At 42.3% G+C, this 24,693-nt stretch overlaps 1 protein-coding gene across 1 annotated transcript in view; it reads right to left on the reverse strand.

The window, feature by feature from the left end:
• Nucleotides 1-24,693, reverse strand: part of grin2aa (glutamate receptor, ionotropic, N-methyl D-aspartate 2A, a) — a 255,558-nt gene that overhangs the window by 18,722 nt on the left and 212,143 nt on the right. Inside the window, exons 7-11 of the mRNA XM_079564006.1 lie at nt 22,374-22,545; nt 20,320-20,473; nt 14,425-14,550; nt 12,245-12,474; nt 3,109-3,269 (exon numbers count right to left, since the gene is read on the reverse strand). Of these exons, the coding sequence (XP_079420132.1) occupies nt 3,109-3,269; nt 12,245-12,474; nt 14,425-14,550; nt 20,320-20,473; nt 22,374-22,545 (843 nt within the window). The remainder of the gene's footprint in view (nt 1-3,108; nt 3,270-12,244; nt 12,475-14,424; nt 14,551-20,319; nt 20,474-22,373; nt 22,546-24,693) is intronic.

Raw genomic sequence — 24,693 nt, forward strand, 5'->3', positions numbered from 1 at the left:
CAGATGAGGCCCCGACAACACGAGAGCACAGCCCAGAGTTTAGCTGTGTAATTAGCTTAACCCCGGCGCACTCTCCACCCACTGTGTCCAAATATGTCCGCGACCAGGGGCGGTGCACTGACGCGTTCAGGTTCGCGCTCCGGAACGGGTCAAAACATTTCAAAACATTCTGCTTCAACTGTGTTTTTCATTTATTTTCTACTTATTTTCATGACTTTGGGAGATTATCCGCCAGAAGTTGTTGCAATACGTTTGCAACTTAAAGAGGAAAGGCAAACCTGCTTGTGTCAGCATGCTGAAGTGATTGATATGCATAAATTACTTGCAAACATGCAGAGTTAGGGTAAGCATAAAAAGTTAAATCCTAACAAAACTGGAAAAAAAAAAAGTTGTACTTTAAGCGCGGGTCTTTGCAAAACACAAAAGTATCCAACACATGCCTTTAACAAGAAAGCAGCTGTATCGGTTTAACGGATGTCTTTATTTTTCTTAATTGTGGCTTTGTGTCTTCGATGTACGTGATTATGTTTAGATAAAGAAATGCAAGCAAAGGGCACAGGAGTGTAAAAGCAAAACTGTTAAAAATAAATCCAGCAACAGTGGTGGCTGCTGTCACACATGCTTCAGGGCACAGGGGAGACAATTCGACCACTGAGGTGATCAAAACAAGTCAGGCGAAGGTGCCTGGACTGAGAAAATCATGGAGGAGCTTTATGTCAGTCAGTGAACAAGACACACATTTCGAGTGCAGTCTAGTAAGAGGAACTAAACCAGCCAGGGTTAGTGAAACATCTGCAAATGAAACAGAATACCCATCCAGATGTTTTTGATGAAGAATATACCACGATCAAAAACTCTGTTTCACATAATATAGGCCCTTTAAAGCGGACATATCATGCTAAATCGACTTTTTCCAGCATGTTTTATTGTTGTTCCCTCGTCAAAGACATACCTGGAGTAGCATTTCATTACATTCACACAGTTTTGAGTAATCATCGTGTAATCCTGTTTGATTTAGCTGTTTTCTTCTTCTACGGTGTCAGCACTTCGTTCTGAACTTCCTCAATACAATTACATCATGGTAAAAATGTGAAACTGTTCTTAAAAGCCCATAATCCAACATTACAAAGGTTCTGAGCCGTTCTGCGCTGGAAGGGGGCATTTATCAAGCATTTACTTACTTTACTTAGTTTATTTTTTAATGCACACATCATTCTCTCATATCAGATTTGGGGCCCTGATAGAGCAGCACACGCAATTTCCAATGGTACATTTGGTGTAACACTCTCGCAAAAAGCAACATGCAATTTGTTATTTAGCTTGGTAAATGACCCCCAAAATCGCGTCTTGCTGAAGCTGTTAACCACTCTGTAAATCGAAACAGAAAGTTAGTCTATTTTTGTTACCATTATTATAACATCATTATTAGATTAATGCTGCTGAGGTACCCAAAATGACGTCTTTAAATAAATGTTTAAGCCCCATACGCATGATATGTCCACTTTAAGTGTTCATGGTGAATCCTGTACATGTATTTACCACCTGCTGCTCTGTCGATTCCCAGTCCTGCTCGTTGTGCTCCACGCTCTCCGATGACACAGCTCCAGAATAGCTCGCAGGTTTAATACCCAAACCAGTGACTATGGGGTCATTTTGTCTGAAATGCAGCTCCAAGTCTGCAAGTCGTCTCTCCTGCGGCAGGATCTCAGGAGGATCTCGAGATCCTCCTGAGATCCTACAATCGAGTAAAGTTCAAGGGCTGTTAATCATTTTTAACCAACACCACTTTCCAATTTCCACCAATAAGTCAATAAAAGGCTTTGCTGTTCACTATTTTCATGAGCTTTTGCATAGCTTTGAAGGTAAACATCTCAAATGGATTCTGTATGGAAAAATGCAGGCGGACTTCTTTGAGCACTACGTCCAGGGGCGACATGATAGCATTACACACAAACATACACTGCGCACAGTAAAAAAAAAAAAAAAAACGAGACGCTGCTTAATCCCTTTAGCATGAGCTGCCTCATTCGAGTAAACCTCCGGCTTTCTCCCGTGAGTGATGTCATTTTGAAGTTGCATTTAAAAGTTCCCCCCCGCACTGCCAGTGATTTCGACGGCCCAAAATATTAATCCAATCAGTTCAGCCCCCCCATGCGCATAGTTTCTCTTCTGGCGCCTGTAACAGATTTCGCGCATTAAGCCTGTCAGCATTATGCGCGATCAGGGCAAATCCAGTCATCGCGCTTTCCCCGTAGCCGCGCTGCCGCGTCACCTGCTAATGCGCCCGAATAGAATTATCAATGAGGGTATTAGCGCCTGCTCTTTACCTGAGGATAACTGTTTATATAAATACATTTTTCTGTGGAGTGTGTCTTACTCCCGAGAGGTTTATGTGCATCCGTACCCGCAAGACTCGCCGCGTATCTCTCCGTGCGGCGGTGTTCCTCTGCGCGTCTTAAGAGTATTAGCTTGTGGCGTGTTTGCGTGTTTACATCCGCCCCGCGCCTGACTTATGGATGACATTACGCGTCACGTTCTGAACTTTCTCTCTTCCCTCCCCACGGGGCAGCCTGTCCTTCAAGAAGAGAGAACGTGATTGGGTCCCGCCCCCCCCCAGTCCCATTAGCCAATAGGGAACGCGGTCTCGTTATATCGCCTCATCAACCCTTCGTCCTCTACCTGGAGTATTTTTTCTTCGCCGCCTCCTCCTCCTCCTCCTTGCCCCCATTTTCTCAGCTTTTCTTGCCTCTTTTCTCTTCCCCCCACATCCCATTACCGTTTTCGTCTTCCTTACACTCAAACGCTCCCCCATTCCTCTTTTCCCCCCACCGCATCAATCCTTACCCGTGCATTCTCTCTCCGTCCGCCGACTAAATTGATCCACTCTTTTAATCTGTCCTTGGTTAGCTTTGTGACACCGGGCTCTCCGTCGGACCCCTTCCCATTATAGAGACCGGGTCTAAAAATAGCCGCCGCTGTTCCCAATGAGGAAGCCCATTCATCGCCGATCTCGGAGGGAGCTGTCACGCGCGCACAACGCTCGGGACTACACACCGAGGCGGTGCTGATTTTAGTCCGCGTTTTGGGAGAGCGGGTTCCTTTTCTTACCCGGACTTGAGGCTGACCAGTGCGTCCACGACCCCGGTCTGGTGGTACTTGACCATGTATTGGTGCATGGCGGGGTAGTTCTTCCGGATGTTCCTCTCGGTGGAGCCGTTGGGCACGGTCCCGAACCGGAACGGAGGGGAGTACGCGTACGGGTTCTGGAACTGTGAAAGGAAGCAAAAAGAAGGAGAATTTTAAGTTCATGAAGGCGGATTAGTGGGTTGGACATTTGGGCAGCCATATTTTAAAAGGTTAGGACAAAAATATGTAGTTTAATCTGGTTGGTGTGCGTTTACTTCCGTCCTTTTAACCTTTGAACGCAACACAAAGCATTGCATTGTCGACTCAGCAAGGCATTGACAATGTTTGATCACGTGAACATTATGATGAAACTAGTCATTTTATTTTGAAGATCAAGTGAAAAACATGCTAAATAACAAACTCAAAGTAAAGTAAGGTAAATAAGGTTTATTTGTAGTAGTAGTAGTAGTAGTAATAGTAGTAGTAGTAGTAGTAGCAGGGGCGGACTGGCCATATGTCCATTCTGGAAGAGCACAGAAGGGCCACTGGCTCTAGGGCCACCGGTCCCGCCTCTCACTTTACCTTACCCCCGGGCGAAACCGAGCTTTACCCAAATCTAAAAGCTAAAGTTCTAAAAGCAAATCTAATAGCATCCAAAAACAGAAATGTGCTGGAAAAGCAACAAAAAAGTGACAGAAACACAACAAAATGTGACGCAAACGTGACGACAAAGCAATGAAAAAAGTGATGAAAAAACAACAATGACATGGAAAAAAAAAGAAAAGAAAAACAAGAGACGAAAACACAACGAAAAAGTGACAAGAAAGTGACAAAAACACGAGAAAAAAGCCACAAAAAAGTAAGGAAAAAGCAACAAAAACATGACAAAAATGCAGCGACAACGTGACAAAAAGCTACCATCACTTTTCTAGATTTTAGCTTTCAAATGAGGCGTTACAGTGTTGCTCTCCGGTCAAGAAGCCTTTTGATTTGGGTAAAGCCGACCTGGAGTTAATGCTCTCGGTTAAGGCGGGGGGCAAGAGGTTAACATATGTATTTGTGGAAGTATCGCATTTATGCTAATTTGGGCCAGGCTGGCCAGAGTCCAGGGCTGTTTTTCAGTCCCAGTCCGCCCCTGAGTAGTAGTACACCTTTGCTCTGCCCAATCCTGTCAGATCTTGGAATCTAAGCAGGGAAGGGCCTGGTCGGTACTTGGATGGGAGACCGTTTGGGAACACCAGGAAGCCTAGCGAGTAGTGAGTGAGTGAGTGGGTGGTTGGTGGTGGTGGTTGGAGGGGCCGATGGCGCAGACTGGTTGCCTCGCTTCCGTCACTTTACCCCCGGGCAGCTGTAGCTACAATAGTACCACCACCAGGTATGGAGTGAATGAATAATGCAATGTAAAGCGTCTTTGAGTGTCCAGAAAAGCGCTGTATAAAACCGATGAATTATTATTATTATTTATATTATTATTAGTAGTAGTACTAACATTAGTATTAGTATTATTAGTATAGTAGTAGTTTTTGTAGTGCAATGTTTCATGCTATATTTGACCCATCCTTCAATGCCGCAGAAGCAACCTTTTTGGGTAAATGCAAATCCATCCCCAGATCTCGTGCTACCTAGCTGTAGGAATTCGTCCATTGTACATGTTTCAGCTGATCACAGTAAACATTCGATCCTCCTTCAAAATGCTATGCAAGTTGGCAAGCAAGCGACTAATTCCGAAGCCTTCCTTCATCACACCTGCAAGTCTTCGTCTTTAGTCAAAGCTACACATTTTTCCCAACGGCACTTTTCATTGTATTAATCTGAAAACAGTCCAGTTTGTAAACTTTCCAGCTCAAACCCCGACAAAATGTAATCACTTGTCTATGTTCATTCACTACTATGAATGCTGTCGCGAAAAGGTCTTCATTAGAAAACCTGCTCTAATCTCACAATGAACATGTTTGTCATCATTCCCTCTTGTTTGCTCTGGCTCCCCGTTCATGTAATGCCGCGATAATGACATCAGTGAAATGTTCCCCACAGACCAGTTCTCAGCCAGTCATTTATAATTGAGTGCACTCGCAGGTAGTGCACGGGGGTTAAGGGTTTGATATTTGATAGAGGTACGTTGCTTAATGCAGCCCGCCCCTGATGCATGAACCGTAATTTGTTTTCTGCGGCACAAACAGAGGAATCGTGTCATTTACAAGTACAAACAGCATTATGTGATGGTAATAAATCCTTCTAAAGCTGCTCTTTTTTGCATCTTGTCAGTAACAGGGGATGCGGTGTTCCCCTGATTGCATTAAAGGGACGAATCGGTGCATCCAGGGACACAGCGATCTGATTAGCAATAAAAGTCTCCTTTAGCTGGTTTCATTTGGTAATGGGAACATTTTTGCTATCAACAGAAGAATGTTCTATCACCCTCAGGTAAGTGCTGTTGTACTGTACCGTTGGCCCGCAAAATGCTTTGTTCATAGTCTTTCATAACAGCGTGACTTTCAGGTTAAAATTAGAATATCTGATATATAATGTAGACTCATTACATGCAAAGTGACATATTTCAAGCCTTTGTTTGCTATAATTTCGATGATTACGGCCTACAGTGCCATAATTATCAAAATCATAACAAATAAAGGCTTGATATATCTCACTCTGCATGATGATTATGACTTACAGCTTGTAAAAACCCCAAATTCAAAATCTCAGAAGATGAGAATATTCTGAAAAGGGACTATATTGTAGGCTCAAAGTGTCACCGTTTCATCAGCTAATGAATCCAAAACACCTGCAAAGGGTCCCTGAGACTTTAAATGGTCTCTCAGTCTTGTTAAGTTGAATTCACCATCATGAGGAAGACTGCTGACCTGACAGTTGTGCAGAAAACCATCACTGACACCCTCAATAAGGAGGGAAAGCCTCAAAAGGTAACAGCAAAAGATGTTCTGAAAGTGCTGTATGAAAGCACATTAATCAAAAGTATGGAAGAAAAAGGTGCACAAGCCGCAGGGATGACCGCAGTCTGGAGCGGATTGTCAGGGAAAGGTGGGGGGGACTGAGGCTGGAGCCAGTGCAACAAGAGCCTCCACACACAGACCCTGGACATGGGCTTCATATGTCATTGTCCTCTTGCTGAAGCATCCTGGTCTTCTGTAACACCTCAGCAGTTTAGGCTGATAGCATCCATGCCACACTGCATTGAGGCAGTACTAAATAATTCATCCCCCTAGAGGCAATAAGCGCCACTGCAGGCGTCGTAGCATGCTGTGTTTTTTTACTCATTAATTGTCCGTGAGGGTAAATACTACCCTGACAGAAAAGGCAAAGGGAGAGAGCGATATTGTACATCCAATTAAACAATGGAGATATTTTTTTTCACACAAACTTGGCTGTAAATACTGTTTATGTGGTGCTAGCCCGCAGTTAGCTTTGCCTGTTAGCCGTGAACTTCTTCTTCATGTGTATTGGTTGCTCCGGTCCGGTGGCAGTCAAGTTGCAATTGTGGTTTTCTGGCCAGAGACACCAGGGGGAGATAAAAGACCCCCTAATCATTCCATTAATACTTGTATTACCCCCAGAGGGATAACGAAAATGATTTATTAAGGTGAACAAGTTACTAAGTACTGCTTTAAGGCAGTTATTCAAGTAAAAGGGGCCCAAATCAAGTAGCCTACTAAGTACATATGCATGATTATAGTTTTCAGAAGGCCGCCATTCCTCTGTTTAAAATCATTTAAAAAAAAAGTATTTCATGTAATATGGAAAGTGTTTGAAGTGTTTGAAGTGCTGTGATTAGTTGGGCAAAACAGCTGGATTGTTGAAGGAGAGGTTTTCTACTGTGATTTTGAGTTGTGGGACTCACTAAACTCTATACCTCGCACTTATTTTGTCACAGTTGTAATGCTTGTGTCATACTTCTTTGTACCAGAAAAAGAAATAAAGAGTAAATGATATTCACAATCTCCCAGAGTATTTTCATTTTTCATTTTATGTTGTAACTTAAAATTGAGAATACATTTTTCCACGCCGTCACTCCCATCCGCTTGTGGCTCAGACAAATGTCAAATCATCTGAATGTCAAAGCTCTCAATCAGTAAATGTTAATTGACTTTACATTTTGCTGCATCTGTAGCTGTAATTGATCTTTGCAGAATGTTGGGCCAATACATAACAGCTTCTTTTTTTTTTAAAGCATCTATTGTTCTGTTTTCATCGTGTTTATGTTTACCTAACCCACTTCTTTTCCCCGTTTTCTGCCCCATTTTTATTTGCTCTGCTACATGGCTATTCAAATGCGCCGCTTTTGTTTCCAGCCAATGAATATTTCAACTTAGATTTCAGTCAAATTATTCGTATTAACTGAATTTGGGGCTGAAGTGAAGTGGCTCGCCGTCAATTATGCAACAGCCATGTCAAGCAGAGTGCATGCTGGGAAGTGGAGTGCCACGCTGTGCATGTGTCAGCATCACCAGCAAAGGCCTGGAGGAGATCATTTCTTCTCAAGCAATTATAACTTCATTTGTTGTTGTTTTTTTTTTATCACTGGCCATGTTCCAACTGCAGGACAGACTTTAACTGATGGTCAAATGAGTAAGGGGTGGGGAATAGTCACACCCCGACAGATTGGGACGTCAAGGTCCCAATTTTTTTTTTTTTTGCACGAGTCTCTTCGGCGAGAAGAACACAATGAGATGCAAAAGGAGACCGTAAGACCTTGTTGGGACTATTTTCCGAATTCCCTGATGCCACAGAAGGTGTGCTGTAGATGCTCAAATGCTCAACATGATAGAGAGTACCCAAGACCTCTGTTCTGATGAGAAACTGTACAGATCTTGGGAGTTGTCAGGTGACTGGCTGTGTTGCTCCATAGAAAGGATTTGGCTGTGGGACTTTTATTCTGACTCCACACCTCTCTGTGGTAAGCTTTGCCACTACATTTCACCAAATCTATAGTGTAATGTTTGGATTTGAACGTGAACATAATTTCCTCACACAGACAATACAATTCCTTCAACTACTGTTACTAATACTCATTTATTTATTTATTTATTTTAACTTTTGAGTGTATTTTTGCTTTTGAGCCACGGTTGTGAGTGAAACCTTGTAAACAGAGCACACATTTTAAGATTTTTAAGTATTGTTCAAACAAAGTAAGTAAGTCAAGGTGTTAGTGCAAAGGTGTCTTTACTACAGTCGAATTCAAGCTGTCACTGCAATGAAGGGATGGAATGTGTTTAGTGTCGTGTGTTTAGGTCAATCATGATGGTTGACTTTATGTTGAAGAAGTGCTAGGTTTGAAGAGCTCAAAGGTTTGAAGAGGTCAACGGTTTGAAGAAGTGCTAGGTTTAAAGAGGTCCTAGGTTTGAAGAAGTGCTAGGTTTGAAGACCTCAAAGATTTGAAGAGGTCAACGGTTTGAAGAAGTGCTAGGTTTAAAGAGGTCATAGGTTTGAAGAAGTGCTAGGTTTGAAGACCTCAAAGATTTGAAGAGGTCAACGGTTTGAAGAAGTGCTAGGTTTAAAGAGGTCATAGGTTTAAAGAGGTCATAGGTTTCAAGAGGTCATAGGTTTCAAGAGGTCATAGGTTTGAAGAAGTGCTAGGTTTGAAGAGGTCATAGGTTTCAAGAGGTCATAAGTTTGAAGAGGTCCTAGGTTTGAAGAAGTGCTAGGTGTGAAGAGGTCATAGGTTTCAAGAGGTCCTAGGTTTGAAGAAGTGCTAGGTTTGAAGAGGTCATAGGTTTCAAGAGGTCTTAAGTTTGAAGAGGTCCTAGGTTTGAAGAAGTGCTAGGTGTGAAGAGGTCATAGGTTTCAAGAGGTCATAAGTTTGAAGAGGTCCTAGGTTTGAAGAGGTGCTAGATCTGAAGAGGTTTTTGTTGCCTGTTTTTTGTTTTGTCTTTACTTTGTTCCGGTATCAGAGGCTTCAAACTATGGATTCAGACTAATAATTACATGTGATAAAACACTCGTGAGCAAATCAATCAGACGGATGCGCAGCGGAGAGACATACTCGAAATGGCTAAATAGAGGTAGATAGTGAAGGTGCTTGCCGACTGCCTGGGCGGACTGGGAGCATGTGTAGATTGGGAACATGGCCTTGGTGCGCTCCGTAATTATCAGTGAAGGGCTTTGGAGAGGTTCACCAGCTGCTCTTAATGAAAGCCTGATGCAGAAATGATGAGGGAGAACAGAGCGGAGCATACGGACTGCGCTGTGGGCAGGTGGAGATGGCCACGCGCACATGATCAGCGCTGTAAATGCAGTGATTCCAACATGTCACTCAATAGGGCTTTAGACGTAGAGCATGGGTTCAAAAGTATAGTCTGATGGGTTCACAGGCATCTTTCCATAGGAGCGGTAAGGGGTATGATGTAGCGGTTTGGGGTTTTTCATCCACCATCAGTCATTTATGAAGGTGCGATGAAATGCTATTAAAGGTGCTGTTGATATTGTTGTTATTAAGTTGATATTAGTGCCTGTTTGACCATTCAGTGACCTAGTGGCTGTGTGGGTGGTTAGCTTAGCGCCTTTGCTTACCATACCGGTGGCCCCGATGATGCTTCATGATCAGTTGCTTTTAGGTTTATGGTGGGCTTTCACTGCTCTCACTACCCGAAATCCTAAAACACTTGAAATGAAGTTGACCCAGAAGCTTCATGGGGTCAACAGGATGGAAAGTAATAAACAGCTGCTAGGTCACTGAAAGGTCAACTCCATATTAATATAATTATTATTATTATTATTTTATTTTTTTACATACAAAGTTACATAGTGCCCCTTTAATCGCTAGAAACCGATGTGTCCCTCCCACTAGTTTGAACCAATTTGTTGCAAAAGTTCACCACTCCCCGGTGGCTAGTTTGCACATTGGAGTCAGTATTACGAAAAAGGAGATAAGCAGACAGAAAGCATTTTTGGGAGCAATCTTGTCCGTCAGCAATCCCTTGCTACTAAAATATGTTCCCACGACTCTACTCTACAATGATAACGTAGGCATTCATCACTTGACATACGTTTGAGCTGCTCTCACATGCCTTTCGATTGACAGCTCAACAATCACTCAATTGAACGAGCTTTCTCCTAGATATTAGATTTTTCAGTAGCAAATCAAAATTGGTCAAAACTACATTTCAAATCAATTCAAACTTTTTTTTTTTTACATATTACTATATATACATATTATATACTATATTACAGCAGGAGAAGCACAATGTTAAAGTTCATGTCCAATATCAAGTCACAACGCCCCTTAGTGTGGCCATTAAAAGCAATGTGACAAACAGCCCCGGTCCCCCCTACAGCAGTGCAGAGAGGTGAAAGGTTGGTGACAGACATGAAGCCGTTCCTCACAAATGAATACATCGTGAAGCCCACAGCATTATTGTGATCTCACTGTATCGTGTTTTTTAGTGGGATCCTTACTCATACAGTGTAAATAGTAATGCTCCTCATCAGGGAGTTGGTTGATGTCGAGCACAATAGGTAGCAACAAAAGACATCTGCCATCCATAAAGTAAACCTCCCCCCAAAAGCCTTTATAAACCTCCTGGTTGATTGCCCATATGCCGGCCTTGCTTTGCCGTACACTGCTGAACCGAAATGAAGGCGCCGTTACGAGTGCGCCGATGTGTATATGATAATTTCACAAGACTGTGGAAATTGCACTAAGCAGCATGTTTCTGCACAAACTCTTGGCCACAGTCCCTCCCGCTCTGCTTGGCTCAGCAGAACTGCCTCAATTGCCGTTTAGCTTCTATTTTGAACCCTTCCGGCTTGTGTCTGTCACCCCCCTCTAAGTCATCAACATGGCCCATGTCTGTCCATGTGGTGTCTTCTTAGACGATTTTGTACCCCATGTTTCACCCCAGCTCTACTTTAAGGTATTTTTGGTATATTGTCAAACTCAAAATCCCCTTTTCTTGGGATTTTGTCATTGATTGTGAACTCTGAACATTTTTCTGCAGTGCTGTTTTGGTCTTTACCTGTTTTACTTCCTCAAATTGGATGCAACTCATTGGGCCTTTGTCATTTCCTTTGTCAGCTTAACTTTGAACTAGAGCCGTGTAGAACGGAGGCGGATTAGAAAGGCGAGCAAGCTAACTTCAGGGTTAAGCCATTGGCTAATCTCTTCAACAATGGGATGGCTAACCTACACTGGAGCAGGTTAAGGACAGGATAGACAGGGGGTCAAACTGCAATGATGTGCACAACGGCTTTGAGCTGAAAGGCTGCTTGGAAGGCCTGGAGACGCGAAGTGTGAGGATTATGAGGAGTTTGAGGAGCAACGTTGTCTCCTTTAAGGCAAACAATGTTTTCAAGGATCAAATTCGAACTAAGGAAGATCGTCAAATCACTGCAAAAAGTATTTAACTAGATCAGTATAAACATCTCAATTTGAGCATAATAATCCAAATTTTAGTTGTTTTGACTAGTTAAGAAGTTCTTGGGCATTTGTCCTAGATTATTTCACTTGTTCTGAGATGTTTCTAACTCGTTTCGATACATTTCGTCCTTATTTCAGGTCATTTTCTTTGCCAATGGGGTAAAAAAATTGGTCTCATCTCATTGGCAATTTTACTTTCTTATTTCAAGCGAGATTTACCCTAGAACTGGTCTGAAATGTCCTCAAACAAGCAAAGTAAACTTGGTCCGATCAGGAAAAGTGTCTGAATGAGTAAAAACCACTCAAAACAAGATACCTCAAGATTCCTCAATTCAAGTCATTTAAGCCAATGCTTGATATTTACTTTTTGTAGTGTGGGCACCTTTAGGGTTGGGTATTTGTCATTTGGATCGTCCTGTCCATTGGAAACATTTATAATTTGGTCCAGGAGCATCCCATGAATGAAGACCTACATTTCTCTAATTGTAGTCAAGACGGCAGAGTCGATCGATTATTTAAGGCTATTGAGAAGCTATGTGAGCATTTGGCATGTGAGCAAGGTGAATCCACTGAAACAGCGCGACTGCCAAACACTATATGCCGCACGCAAATAAATTACATTCCGCGGCGTTACAGGAGCAGAAAATGTGATTATGTTGGTACGGTAATGACTAATTTGCCTCACTCCATTCACTGCGCCCAGCCCAGACGTAAGTAATCCGCTTGTACAATGGTGTACGCTTTTACCTTGTTGTCAGACAGCCCCGTCACTTGGTCCACGAACTCCTCCTGGATCATGAAGGCGGCCAGGTTGGCAGTGTACGAGGCCAGGAAGATGACGGCGAAGAAGGCCCACACGGAGACAATGAACTTGCTGGTGGTTCCTTTCGGATTCTGAACGGGCACAGAGTTGTTGAAGACCAGACCCCAGAGCAGCCACACGGCCTTGCCCATGGTGAAGGACGGTCCGTGGGGGTCTGAGCAGAGGACACAGCAGGGGGGGGGAACAGCAGGTTTAGAGGCCAAGGCGATTGATATTCAGTATGAGAGTATGTGGAGGTTAGGAGCATGCTAGGGAATTTTGCGAAAGCTTGCAAACAATGTAGCAGTAATTTAATAAAGGTAGCTGTCTAAATACTGAATAATGTAATCATGTTTAATCGTAAAACCTTTGAAATCAGAAATTCTTAGACGCTAAGCTCATAAACACATCACAATAGAACTAGAATGCACTTCGAAATTGGTGCACCCATGAATTCACATACGAACAATTCAAAATACTGTATTTTTTTTCATAAAGCACATGTTTTGCGCACCAACTACCACCTCATGAAACACCAATCCAAACTAAACCATGTCAAAATCTACAAAAGACCAAACTGTAATGCCGTCCTAAAGCATAAATCAAAAGGCATCAATCTTTAAAGCTGTGGTGTGCAACTTCAATATTTTATTTTTTATTTTTGCCACCATAGAGTATATTTTAAATGCAGCAAGTTGTGAAGAAAGGAAAAACAAAACTACAGCTCAGACTGTAAATACTCCTATTTTGAGTATTTACAGTTGGTTAGCTGACATTAAAGGGATGTTTCAGGATTTTTGACATAGGGCCCCATTTCCTAATTATCCAGAGTGTCGTTGATTTCTGGAGATATATATATTTTTAATTCAAGCAGTCCTCATATTTGAAGAGTTTAGTGGCGCTAGGCTAGCACATGTCTATGGTAACTAGCCTTCATTAAAAAGAGTCTGACCCGCTCCACAGTGCACCTAACTCCAGACTACCGATATAAATGTCTGTGTCGATAGAGTAATTTTTGAAATATAACTGACCTTGCATCATATGAATTACCCCATTTTGAGGGACATTTTTTTAACAGATCACTCCGCCGCTGCGTAGCTTACAACCAGGAAGCTGAAGCTGCTCAAATATAAGTTCTTTTAAATGCAAAATAGATATAATTATTCTATAGACAAAGACATTTTTATCGATCGTCTGGTGTTTTAAGTGATTTGCCTCAGGTGCACTGTGCTTGGGTCAGACTGTTTTTAATGAAGGCTACTAGTTACCATAGACCTACGCTAGCCTAGCACTAGCCTAGCACTAGCCTAGCACCGCTAAACTCTTCAAATATCAGGACTGCATGAATAAAAAAAATAAAAAAAAAATCTCCAGAAATCAACAACACTCCGGATAACTATAGGAAATGAGGCAAACATCCTGAAATATCTCTTTGAGGTCATTTACCACACTTACCTTTTATAACTGTAAATGTAAATGCACATGATATTGATGAATATGTTCTTAGCTGTGTTTGTCAGAAGAAAAAAAAAAAGGCAGGATTTTTGTCAGTATATGTGCTGTGTACTGTAATCTGACTAGAACTATGATATTTTGGACAGAATATTCGTGGAGGATTTTATGAACTAGAACTAGAACTTTCGACCGGATATTTTCAAGAAGATCGGGACTAAAACTCTTTTTTTTTTCCATTTATTTTTATCTGTGCTTTTCAGGGGCGAAGCTAGAGGGGGAGCTGGGATGGCTGCCCAGGATGGCTGAAAATCTTAAAACTCATTGTTTTTTGTAATAAATGGGCCAAAGAGTGCAAGGGGCCACCCTGCCAAAGGTTGTGCCCCCCCCTCCTTGAACATTTTCTGGCTCCACCTGTTGCATCACCATCAACTACACGAGCACAACATACATGCTTACAATTGACTTAACTAGATATGATGAATAATTAGACTATGTGGGAGGAATTGTGAGAGCACGAAACAAGGTCTGAGGCTCCACGACTGTCAGATTTTGAAAATGGTGGTGAGGGATAGGAACCCCAGCAAAAGCACCCTGTGTTCTACAGTGGCACGCATACCACAGTGTGAGAACCACTTCAACTGACAGCTTAGAGATACACTTACACCCTTACCTTTCCCTTGTTGTAGGTTCCTGTTGAAGCCAAGCGGACTAATATACTCGAACATGAACACAGCCATTGCAGTGACCAGCAAGAGCATGACGAACATCATCACCCACACTGATGCGCTGAAAGGCTCTGCAGAGAAGAGAGAGACGGAAAAGAAAATAAGGTCAAGGATTATTATTAACCACTATGCACTATGTTTTATCTCTACTTCCTGCGCACTTCCACTCCAGCCCGTCCACACAGTCAATGAATAAATCAATCAGGCGTTTAACAGCGGCCCGGATAACAAGCTGACTCCGGCATGTTCGCAGCTCCACGCCCACGCGCTCGCGTACACACAGGCCACGGACGCAACTTCCATTCCACAGCGTGAGGAGGCGTGCACTATAGGAAGCCCTGGTGTCAGCAGTCCTGTCCTCCCTGAAGATTAGAACCGCGCTCGGATGTAGGGGCGAGCGCTGCCGGGGCCGCACGCCGTGCTGGGCTCACATGAGTGCATGACTTTATGTGCGAGGCAGAGGGGAAGAAAGTCCACTGGGGAGCAGCCATTAAGGCCTCTCCAGCTAATTGCCACTTTCCACTTTGGCCACCGCGTTCATGTCAAGTTGAGTGTGGGCCTCCGGGTGTGCGTTAGATTGAAAGGAGCCCTCAGTACTAAAATAACCCAGAACAGATGACGGCTCGAGAACCTTTATTCTATAATGGAAAGCACATTTCTCATCAGTTTAGACTCTTTCTCAGAACAACTCGCAAAACTCTGACACCGTCACGAGCACTGTCAGTGAATTCACAATGTTTGGCTAATTCTATGAGAAGGTTTTACAGCAATACTTCGACTTCATATGGAAACTGTAACATGACAGCAAAGCGGTCAAAGAACAAAGAACGTAATTCTGTTTCATTGTTTTTGGAGAAGGACAGTACAGAGAACAGAGTTAAGAAAACAAACACTCAAAAATATGCTTTTGCATTAAAGTCAATGTAGCCAAATCTTGACGCAGTTGCTATTCTGATTTGTATGATTTGTTACTGGTACAGTCAGTTGTGCTGAGATCGAAACCTGTTTTTTTGTGAGCTGTTTGGCAAATGTCGACTTTGGAGAAATGTGTCAAAGCGATTAAGTAAAACAGTATGCCTTATAAAGAGCCTTTAAACAAGTGCAACATCCAGACCAATATTTTATTTTAGCATAAGGACAGCCACAAAAGCAAAAAAGCATGGATAAATCCATAGCGATATATAATTTGTAAAAGGACATAATCCTTTCACTGCTTTTCGAAGTTTCAGAATTGAGTCGAAATGTATTGATTTTGCCTCAGAAACACACACTGCGGTGCAACAGAAGTACTATACAAACTGTTCTAAAAACAATATCCCTTTCAAAATCCTATCAACATGCTGAACATCACATCAATGAATCTGTGACCCACTACAGCAACTGGCACCTAATTGCGTAGATTTACAACTATGTGTTTGATCATCTCGCTCTCATCCATAAATAATGATAATTTGTCTTTGGGCAAGGCACTTTACCCGCCATAACTAAAAAAATAAATGTAAGATACGACTACATGGAAGCCGTTTTAAATTAAGGTTCAGTTGTAAAACATTTTATATGGTATCAATAAGCAGTAATTAACAGCTTACAAGCTATTATAAATATCATTGTAGATGGTTTGTTGACGCCACATTAATGTTAATATTTACTTATTGCATTACTTATTACATTTAAATGTAATTATTGGCTACATTTTAACAAGAAGTTCGATAAATGTTCAAACCTAGCACTTCTTCAAACTGAGGACCTTTTCAAACCAATAACCTCTTCAAACCTAGAACCTCTTCAAACGTAGCACCTCTTCAGAACTAGGACCTCTTCAAACCTAGGACCTCTTAAAACCTAGGACCTCTTCAAACCTAGGATCTCTTCAAACCTAGGACCTCTTCAAACTTAGGACCTCTTCAAACTTAGGATCTCTTCAAACCAAGCACCTCTTCAAACCTAGAACCTCTTCAGACCTAGGACCTTATTACATTTAAATGTAATTATTGGCTACATTTTAACAAGAAGTTCGATAAATGTTCAAACCTAGCACTTCTTCAAACCGAGGACCTTTTCAAACCAATAACCTCTTCAAACCTAGAACCTCTTCAAACGTAGCACCTCTTCAGAACTAGGACCTCTTCAAACTTAGGATCTCTTCAAACCTAGCACCTCTTCAAACTTAGGATCTCTTCAAACCTAGCACCTCTTCAAACCTAGCACCTCTTCAAACCTAGCACCTCTTCAGACCTAGAACCTCTTCAAACTTAGGACCTCTTCAAACTTAGGATCTCTTCAAACCAAGCACCTCTTCAAACCTAGAACCTCTTCAGACCTAGGACCTCTTCAGACCTAGCACCTCTTCAAACCTAGAACCTCTTCAAACATAGGATCTCTTCAAACCTAGCACCTCTTCAGACCTTGGACCTCTTCACACCTAGGACCTCTTCAGATCTAGGACCTCTTCAAACCTAGCACCTCTTCAAACCTAGCACCTCTTCAAACCAAGGATCTCTTCAAACCAAGGATCTCTTCAAACCTAGGATCTCTTCAAACCAAGCACCTCTTCAAACCTAGAACCTCTTCAGACCTAGGACCTCTTCAAACCTAGCACCTCTTCAAACCTAGCACCTCTTCAAACCAAGGATCTCTTCAAACCTAGGACCTCTTCAAACCTAGCACCTCTTCAAACCTAGAACCTCTTCAAACATAGGATCTCTTCAAACCTAGCACCTCTTCAGACCTAGGACCTCTTCAAACCTAGGACCTCTTCAGATCTAGGACCTCTTCAGATCTAGGACCTCTTCAAACCTAGCACCTCTTCAAACCTAGCACCTCTTCAAACCAAGGATCTCTTCAAACCAAGGATCTCTTCAAACCAAGGATCTCTTCAAAGCTAGGATCTCTTCAAAACTAGGACCTCTTCAGACCTAGGACCTCCTCAAACCTAGAACCTCTTCAAACTTAGGATCTCTTCAAACTTAGGATCTCTTCAAACCAAGCACCTCTTCAAACCTAGAACCTCTTCAGACCTAGGACCTTATTACATTTAAATGTAATTATTGGCTACATTTTAACAAGAAGTTCGATAAATGTTCAAACCTAGCACTTCTTCAAACCGAGGACCTTTTCAAACCAATAACCTCTTCAAACCTAGAACCTCTTCAAACGTAGCACCTCTTCAGAACTAGGACCTCTTCAAACTTAGGATCTCTTCAAACCTAGCACCTCTTCAAACCTAGCACCTCTTCAGACCTAGAACCTCTTCGAACTTAGGACCTCTTCAAACTTAGGATCTCTTCAAACCAAGCACCTCTTCAAACCTAGAACCTCTTCAGACCTAGGACCTCTTCAGACCTAGCACCTCTTCAAACCTAGAACCTCTTCAAACATAGGATCTCTTCAAACCTAGCACCTCTTCAGACCTTGGACCTCTTCAAACCTAGGACCTCTTCAAACCAAGGATCTCTTCAAACCAAGGATCTCTTCAAACCTAGGATCTCTTCAAACCAAGTACCTCTTCAAACCTAGAACGTCTTCAGACCTAGGACCTCTTCAGACCTAGGATCTCTTCAAACCTAGCACCTCTTCAGACCTAGGACCTCTTCAAACCTAGGACCTCTTCAAATCTAGGACCTCTTCAAACCTAGCACCTCTTCAAACCTAGCACCTCTTCAAACCAAGGATCTCTTCAAACCAAGGATCTCTTCAAACCTAGGATCTCTTCAAAGCTAGGATCTCTTCAAAACTAGGACCTCTTCAGATCTAGGACCTCCTCAAACCTAGGATCTCTTCAAACCTAGCACCTCTTCAGACCTAGGACCTCTTCAAACCTAGAAGCTCTTCAAATCTAGCACATCTTAAAGTCTAGCACCTCTTCAGACCAAACACTTCTTCAAACCTAGAACCTCTTCAGTCAAATTTGTATTTTTCATGAATTTGGCTTGCTAGCAGTGTATATTGCTTCGAATCTAGTCTTGTAATGGTTGAACTCATGGCTTGACGTATTGCTGGGGAATCCATATCACCGCTCGTGTCACAATGATAACTATTATGCGAGCTTAAAATAAATGTCTTCCCACACACGGACCATTTGGACATTTGTGACATCCCCGTTCGCTTGTGGAGCGGAGACAGCATAGCTTTTAATTACCCTGACACATGGTACAGATCCATAATGTATATTTATTCAGTCGCTTTTCCACGTCGGCTGTGCGCCCGCTTTTAAAAAATGAATGCGACACCCCCGCGTCCATCTGCTGCAAGCACTGGGAGTACAACCTCGGAACAGAGATGTAGGTGTTCGCGGTATTGTGCGAAAATACGGGCCGGGGAAAAAAAATCCTATGTTTTAGAGGGAACTGAATGCAACATAAAACGCCGTTGAAATTGGTCATACGCTTTGTTTTGATTACACTGTGTTGCATCATGTCTCAAACCTTAAGTGGCGAAGCAGGAGCCTGTAGTGTAAACATGAGGAACATACTGTACTTAAAAAGCTAAGGGGAAAAAAAGGTTTTTGCGAATGTAGATGTTTTTAGCCCACGGTTTCAGTGAAATGTTTCTTGTACCATATAACCATTAATTAATGATGCTTTTGGTTCCCTCAGGCTAACGGGCTATATTTTGACGAAAGTACTGTCACCAGGTTGCCCACACTGGTCATGTAATGTGGCTGCTCTACTGCTACTTTTAAAACTCTAACTGCATCTCTACTCTTTCATTCAGCTGATGACCTGGAACAACTCTAAACACTAAATACTTCAAAATCTTGCCTCTAGACTTTCCCACAACAACTTTTCGCCGGTGGAATTTGTCTTCAATAAAGAAAGACATTTACTCATTGTCTGCTTGACTTCCCACAGAAAGCTAAGAGTCTCTGTCAGTGCAGTACGTCTCTTTCCTTTGCGTCTGGGAGATGAAAGAGCAAGTATTGACAGCTGCGTAAGTGAGATCTCTCTGAACACACACCAAACAAATACGAGCTCGCGCGCCGACAAAACAAAGAGACAAACACTCCCGCACTCCTGCGCGTCTTCGAATAAACACTGGGAGCATGTACTTGCGATGGAACTCGCAGAAACAAAAGTTGCAATTATGAATTCACTTTTTAAAAGAGATTTTTTTGTGGGCTGCAAGCTTAGGGCAGTGCAGCGTGAATGTGATGAAGAGTAGCCCAGCCAGCACAATATATCGTCAAATATAGCGCAATATTAGGGGAATCACACAATTATCTGTAGCACAAGACTCTACAATATGTCACACAATCACTAAAGTCTTCCATCTGACTGAGTTTGACACATTTTTGCTCATTCAGCCTAAAAAAATGCATATTATAAATGTTAAGTAACGTTTTAGTTACAATTTTCTTAAATAAGTTCAATTTTTTGCCTCCTGTATCACAAGTTTTTTTCCGTCAATATCGGTACTAGCCCTAGTTAAGATTGCACATTTTTATTTTTCCTTCATGTCATCATGTATCTGTTATGATTAACAGATGCATTAACCAGTAAGAGACATGCTTGGTCAGTCCTGCACATTGAAAACATGGTAAAAGTTAGTTAGCTTTATTTGAGAGAGTCTCTTGTATTTGAGTGTGGCATAGTAGATAAAAAGATGAGATTCAATCATTATCAAACTTGTGATAGATATTATTTCCTTATTTTGAAATAAATCATACATTTTGAGAACCATTTATTCATTCATTCATTCATTCCTGTATTCGTTAAGCAGTTACCAGCTGATGCCTCTGGGTGTGTTTACAATCCCTCATCTAAATAATTGTGTGATGCAAAACGTTCCCGATCACACTCCACACAGCAGTCAGACAGGTGAGGTGAGTGAGCGCCGGTTACCGAGAAAGGCGGATGGAGACACTGTTCCGTTACTACGAGAGACCATGACACTGATCCCGGTTTCCACGAACGGGACGGAGAAATCGATGACCTCAGAACGCTCCTCATTGATCGTCAGAGACCCGACGGCCATGACGGCTTTCTTATAGACCACCTGGAAGAGAGAAGGAAACGGATACGTACTGTGAGGAGGATGCGGAGAACAATGAGGAGAACAATTTTCATGACTTATTTATCAATTGGTTGCATTCGAGGGAGGTGGTAAGATTGCAAGAGGACAGGTATTTGCTGCCAAATGCCAACGTTTTGACATGTCTTTAGTAACAGAGTAGCTGGTGACTATCACCATCAAACGAAATGTGCCACAAAGTCTGATGAGTCAGTGTTGTTGTGTCCTTGGGCAAGGCACATCGCACCGTCTTGCCTCCAGTGCCTGAGCACACTAGTGGATGAAAGCTGTGTTTGTGAGCGACAATGACTCATCCAGTATGCTGTGTTTAGATTTCACTTATTATATTTCAGAATCTCATTGTCAGGGGAGTCCCGGCCCCAGAAGCAACACTATAGAGCTCAACCGTCCCGTGCACCTCTGTTCATGTGCTAGGGGCCAGTTCAGATATCAACAGTTTAAAAGCACTAAACCATGCACTAAATACCGGCCATCATGCGGATATTTTTACAAGAAAGAAAACACTAAAGACTTGAAAATATGGCAACTTGCTTTCAAAATATATATATATATAAAGTTTTAGATAGTGTTTAACGTCCATGAGTTAGCACACAAAGTAGCTGATTAGCCTGTGCTTTTAAACTCTTACTATTTGAACTTTTTGAAAAGTCAATGCTGAATATCAATGGGAAGAAGAAGCATAAGATATTAGTTGCTCAATGTAGAACATTTTTGGGAAGCTATTTGTAAAGGGCTGGCGAGCTACTGGTAGGTTTCTATTGTAGTGGTTGGAGACTCCTGGTTATAATAATAGCTGAATATTTGGAGATCGAGAAAGGTCAATATTCACGCTGCAGCTTCCCTATTCCCTGTTTCTCGCTTCTGCTTTTTGCTGATCAATTGTGTGTACAAATGCACTAGGGTTTTACGAATCACAAATCCCATGTTTCCTTTGTTTATGTTTCCTACGGCTGGGGCAAAATATCGGATCGGATTTGGATCGCAATACTTTGTGCTGCAACACCAAGTATCGATGCTTTTCCGCAATACTTTGTGTTTGGAGGCATTTTTATCACACACTCCTGTTTTCCAGTAACAGTTACACTGCGATCTTAATACTTCAATAACTGTCACATGGCATTGGGTTGATAAAAAGTACTTACTGTATCGCAATACGTATCGGATCGGCCCCCGAGTATCGTGATACGTATCGGATTGTGACAAAAGTGAATAATCCCAGCCCTACAGTGTTTCCTATTGTTTTCTAAGAGTTTCTCTTTCCAAATATGGCGCACGGATTCAAATCATAACTCACAGCGGCTGCAGACACTTGGCAACCCCAGCGCCACAAATTTATTTTATTCACCACTTTTTTTTAATCACTGGTCCGGAACTTCATAATCATCATAACAGCGCCGGTGAAAGTTATGGCAAAACAAGACGCCTGATAAATTTCAACTCTTTTTTTCTTTTTTGTTTTTTTTTGTCGCACACAGTCTTTTTTTTGTGCGTGTCATAAAAATGGAGACGGCCATAAAGTTTACAGGCCTTAAATGAACCGAGAGAGAGAGTGTGTGTGTGTAGCTCTGAGTGGAGCCTGAGAATTTAAGATACGCAGAAGAGAAGCGAAGATTTGTTTACTTTCAGAGCGGCTTGGAGATGATGCCAACACCTCACAGCTGAAAACACTTATCCACACTTTGAAGCCCCGGCAAAACAAAACACGGGACATTTGCGAAACGGAGATTCGACGGGCATATATTGGACATTCGCTCTCCCTTTCAGAAGTGCCCTGCCAATGAGCAGAGGTGGCTGGGGAATACTCAACCGGATAAATGACTCAAGAGGGAGTAGAAAAGACTCATGTAAAAAAACTCATACATACCTCTCCCACCATCCCATTCCAGACATTGTTGATTTTCTTTCCATGTTTGCCATTGGTTACCAGGTACAGGTCATAGGTGAACTTGACGTACTTCGCAATCTTCTTCAATATGTCGATGCAGAAGCCTTTGCAGCATTTTTTGATGTAGGTTCCTCCGGACTCAGTTGAATTGCTGCGAAAACACAAAGAATGACACCATCAGGAACATGTCTGTGGATGTTTGCATGCAGTACCTTACTATACTACAGGCTAAACTACTAACATAGTGAACCTTGTCTATTTGTTTGTTTGTTCTACTTGTGCTTCTTGACATAAAGACGTAAAAGAAGTAGGTTTGTCCAGTATTCTGCGGTCAGTATAGGTGGAATTCCAAGAACAAAATGATCTGTCTCTACAAATAGTTGTTGAATAAGCAATAAATAATCCAATGAAGCGGATATTGTGATAATAGAACTCATCCTAGCACACTTTATTGAAAGAAATGTTCTCTGGGAAAGGCTCGTGACCGACTAAACAATGGTTCCGCGATCCACGTTTGAGTCCCGATCCACCAGGTGAGAACCACTGGTCTGGAACTTGTGCAAAGACGGTTAAAAAAAAAAAAAGCCACAGAGAAAAAGTCTAAAACCAATTATCATTCTTCCCAAGGACTGGAACTTCGCATCCATTCGACGGAACAAGACTGACTGACTGACGAGTGAAGAGACGGAGAGATTAGATGGAAAAAGATTATGTGAAATGCTTTCCAGAACAGTCCAAAAGAAAGGAAGGAAAAGGAAAAAAAAAGTATGGAGAGATGGATAGATCGAGACGGAAAGAAGCATGTGGCCGAGCAAACTCCACTGCCCCGAGTTGCATGCCCTTTTGTTTTTGAAAGAGCATCTGCCGTACACAACAAACTTCGGTCAAACGTCTAAGATTAGCCTCATCTCCATCCGCCCTGCGTGCACCTGGGGCTCTTTCACCTTTTTAGATCAGGTCACACACTCTCAGCTGACAGAGGAATGCATAAAAAACAACTCCTTTCTCACTTCACGTGTCTTTTGAGGGGACGTTATTTAGACGTGGGTGCATCTGCATGTCTTGGGCCATCTGTGTGACTGTGCCGGAGAGCGGAGGGTTCAGACAGCGAGACTTTGAGACACCCAGGAGTCTCATTTCCATTGTAGATGTGTGCTAATGAGACAAAGATCACCTCCGCCTGTAGTCAAACTACAGCCAAAGTTGACACAAAGTGAAAGGAGTCGATGAATATGCAGTTACCTTCAGGGGCTAAGTTTGGCTGAAAATATGAGGGTGTTTGAATGTAACGGCAAATGTTTGAAAGGTGTTTATACATTATTGTCCTGGTAGAGAAATGTGTCCTCTGGATTTGACCCTTTCTTCAAAGGCACTGGAGCAGCTGTCAGGAACAGTTCAGCGCCCAGGGAACCCTCTCCAGATTGAGGTAGGTTCATTGTCAGAGGGTGACAAGGAAAACCGAAGCACCCAGACGAAACCGAATCCAAAATGGAGACCCGGCAAACTCCACACATGAAGGCCCACATGGTCAAAGAATCTTTTATTTTTTAGGCCTGTGACGCAACAGTGCTAACCACACATAGCAATCATGTTATAGTAACGCATTGGTGGCTGAAGTTTTACAGTCTAAAAAAGTATTGCTAAAAAGAGTACAAGTTGAATCTACTACCACAAAGTCGATGCAAGGATATCGTTTCATTCATTGTCATTTGAAAAACGTTCTTGATGTTATACATGTCTAGTTCGAAGCCAGGCATAATTCATTCTTTAAACTTGTGGACCGATTTTGTTGTCTTGCTCGGTCTTTGGCTTTTGCGGCATTTTGTTCTTTCAGTAACTGAAATGTACAGTAAAGTACATTTGGCAATTTGAATTATCATCCAGTTTTTCTCATCTATGCACTTCTTCCACCATCTTTTGAACTGCACTACACCTAAACCCATAAACCTATCTATAAAACGTCGATACCAGCTCTAAACCAGGGTTGACCCAGATCTCAAGTAGGGCTATAGCATGTCTAAAGCATTTCTCAACATGGAATGACCCTGAACATGAGTAAGACTGTGTGCACCCACCACAGAAAGTCTAACGCACCATCTGGTCTAATAAGTAGCTGACTTCTTTATACGATTTATTTATTCTTTGTGTGACTGAGGGCCACAAGTGTAATAACCATGTTCACAAACTCGCTGTGCCCATTTAGGCCGCCCATAACGCAGTGGAGTCAGCACGCGCATGTGATGTGATGTTATGGGGGCTGTTTGCGGCGGGGCCGGGCTGACCTGATACAGAAGCAGAG

The sequence above is a fragment of the Gobius niger genome (genome assembly GCF_951799975.1).
Source record: "Gobius niger genome assembly, chromosome: 10".
Lineage (NCBI taxonomy): Eukaryota > Metazoa > Chordata > Actinopteri > Gobiiformes > Gobiidae > Gobius > Gobius niger.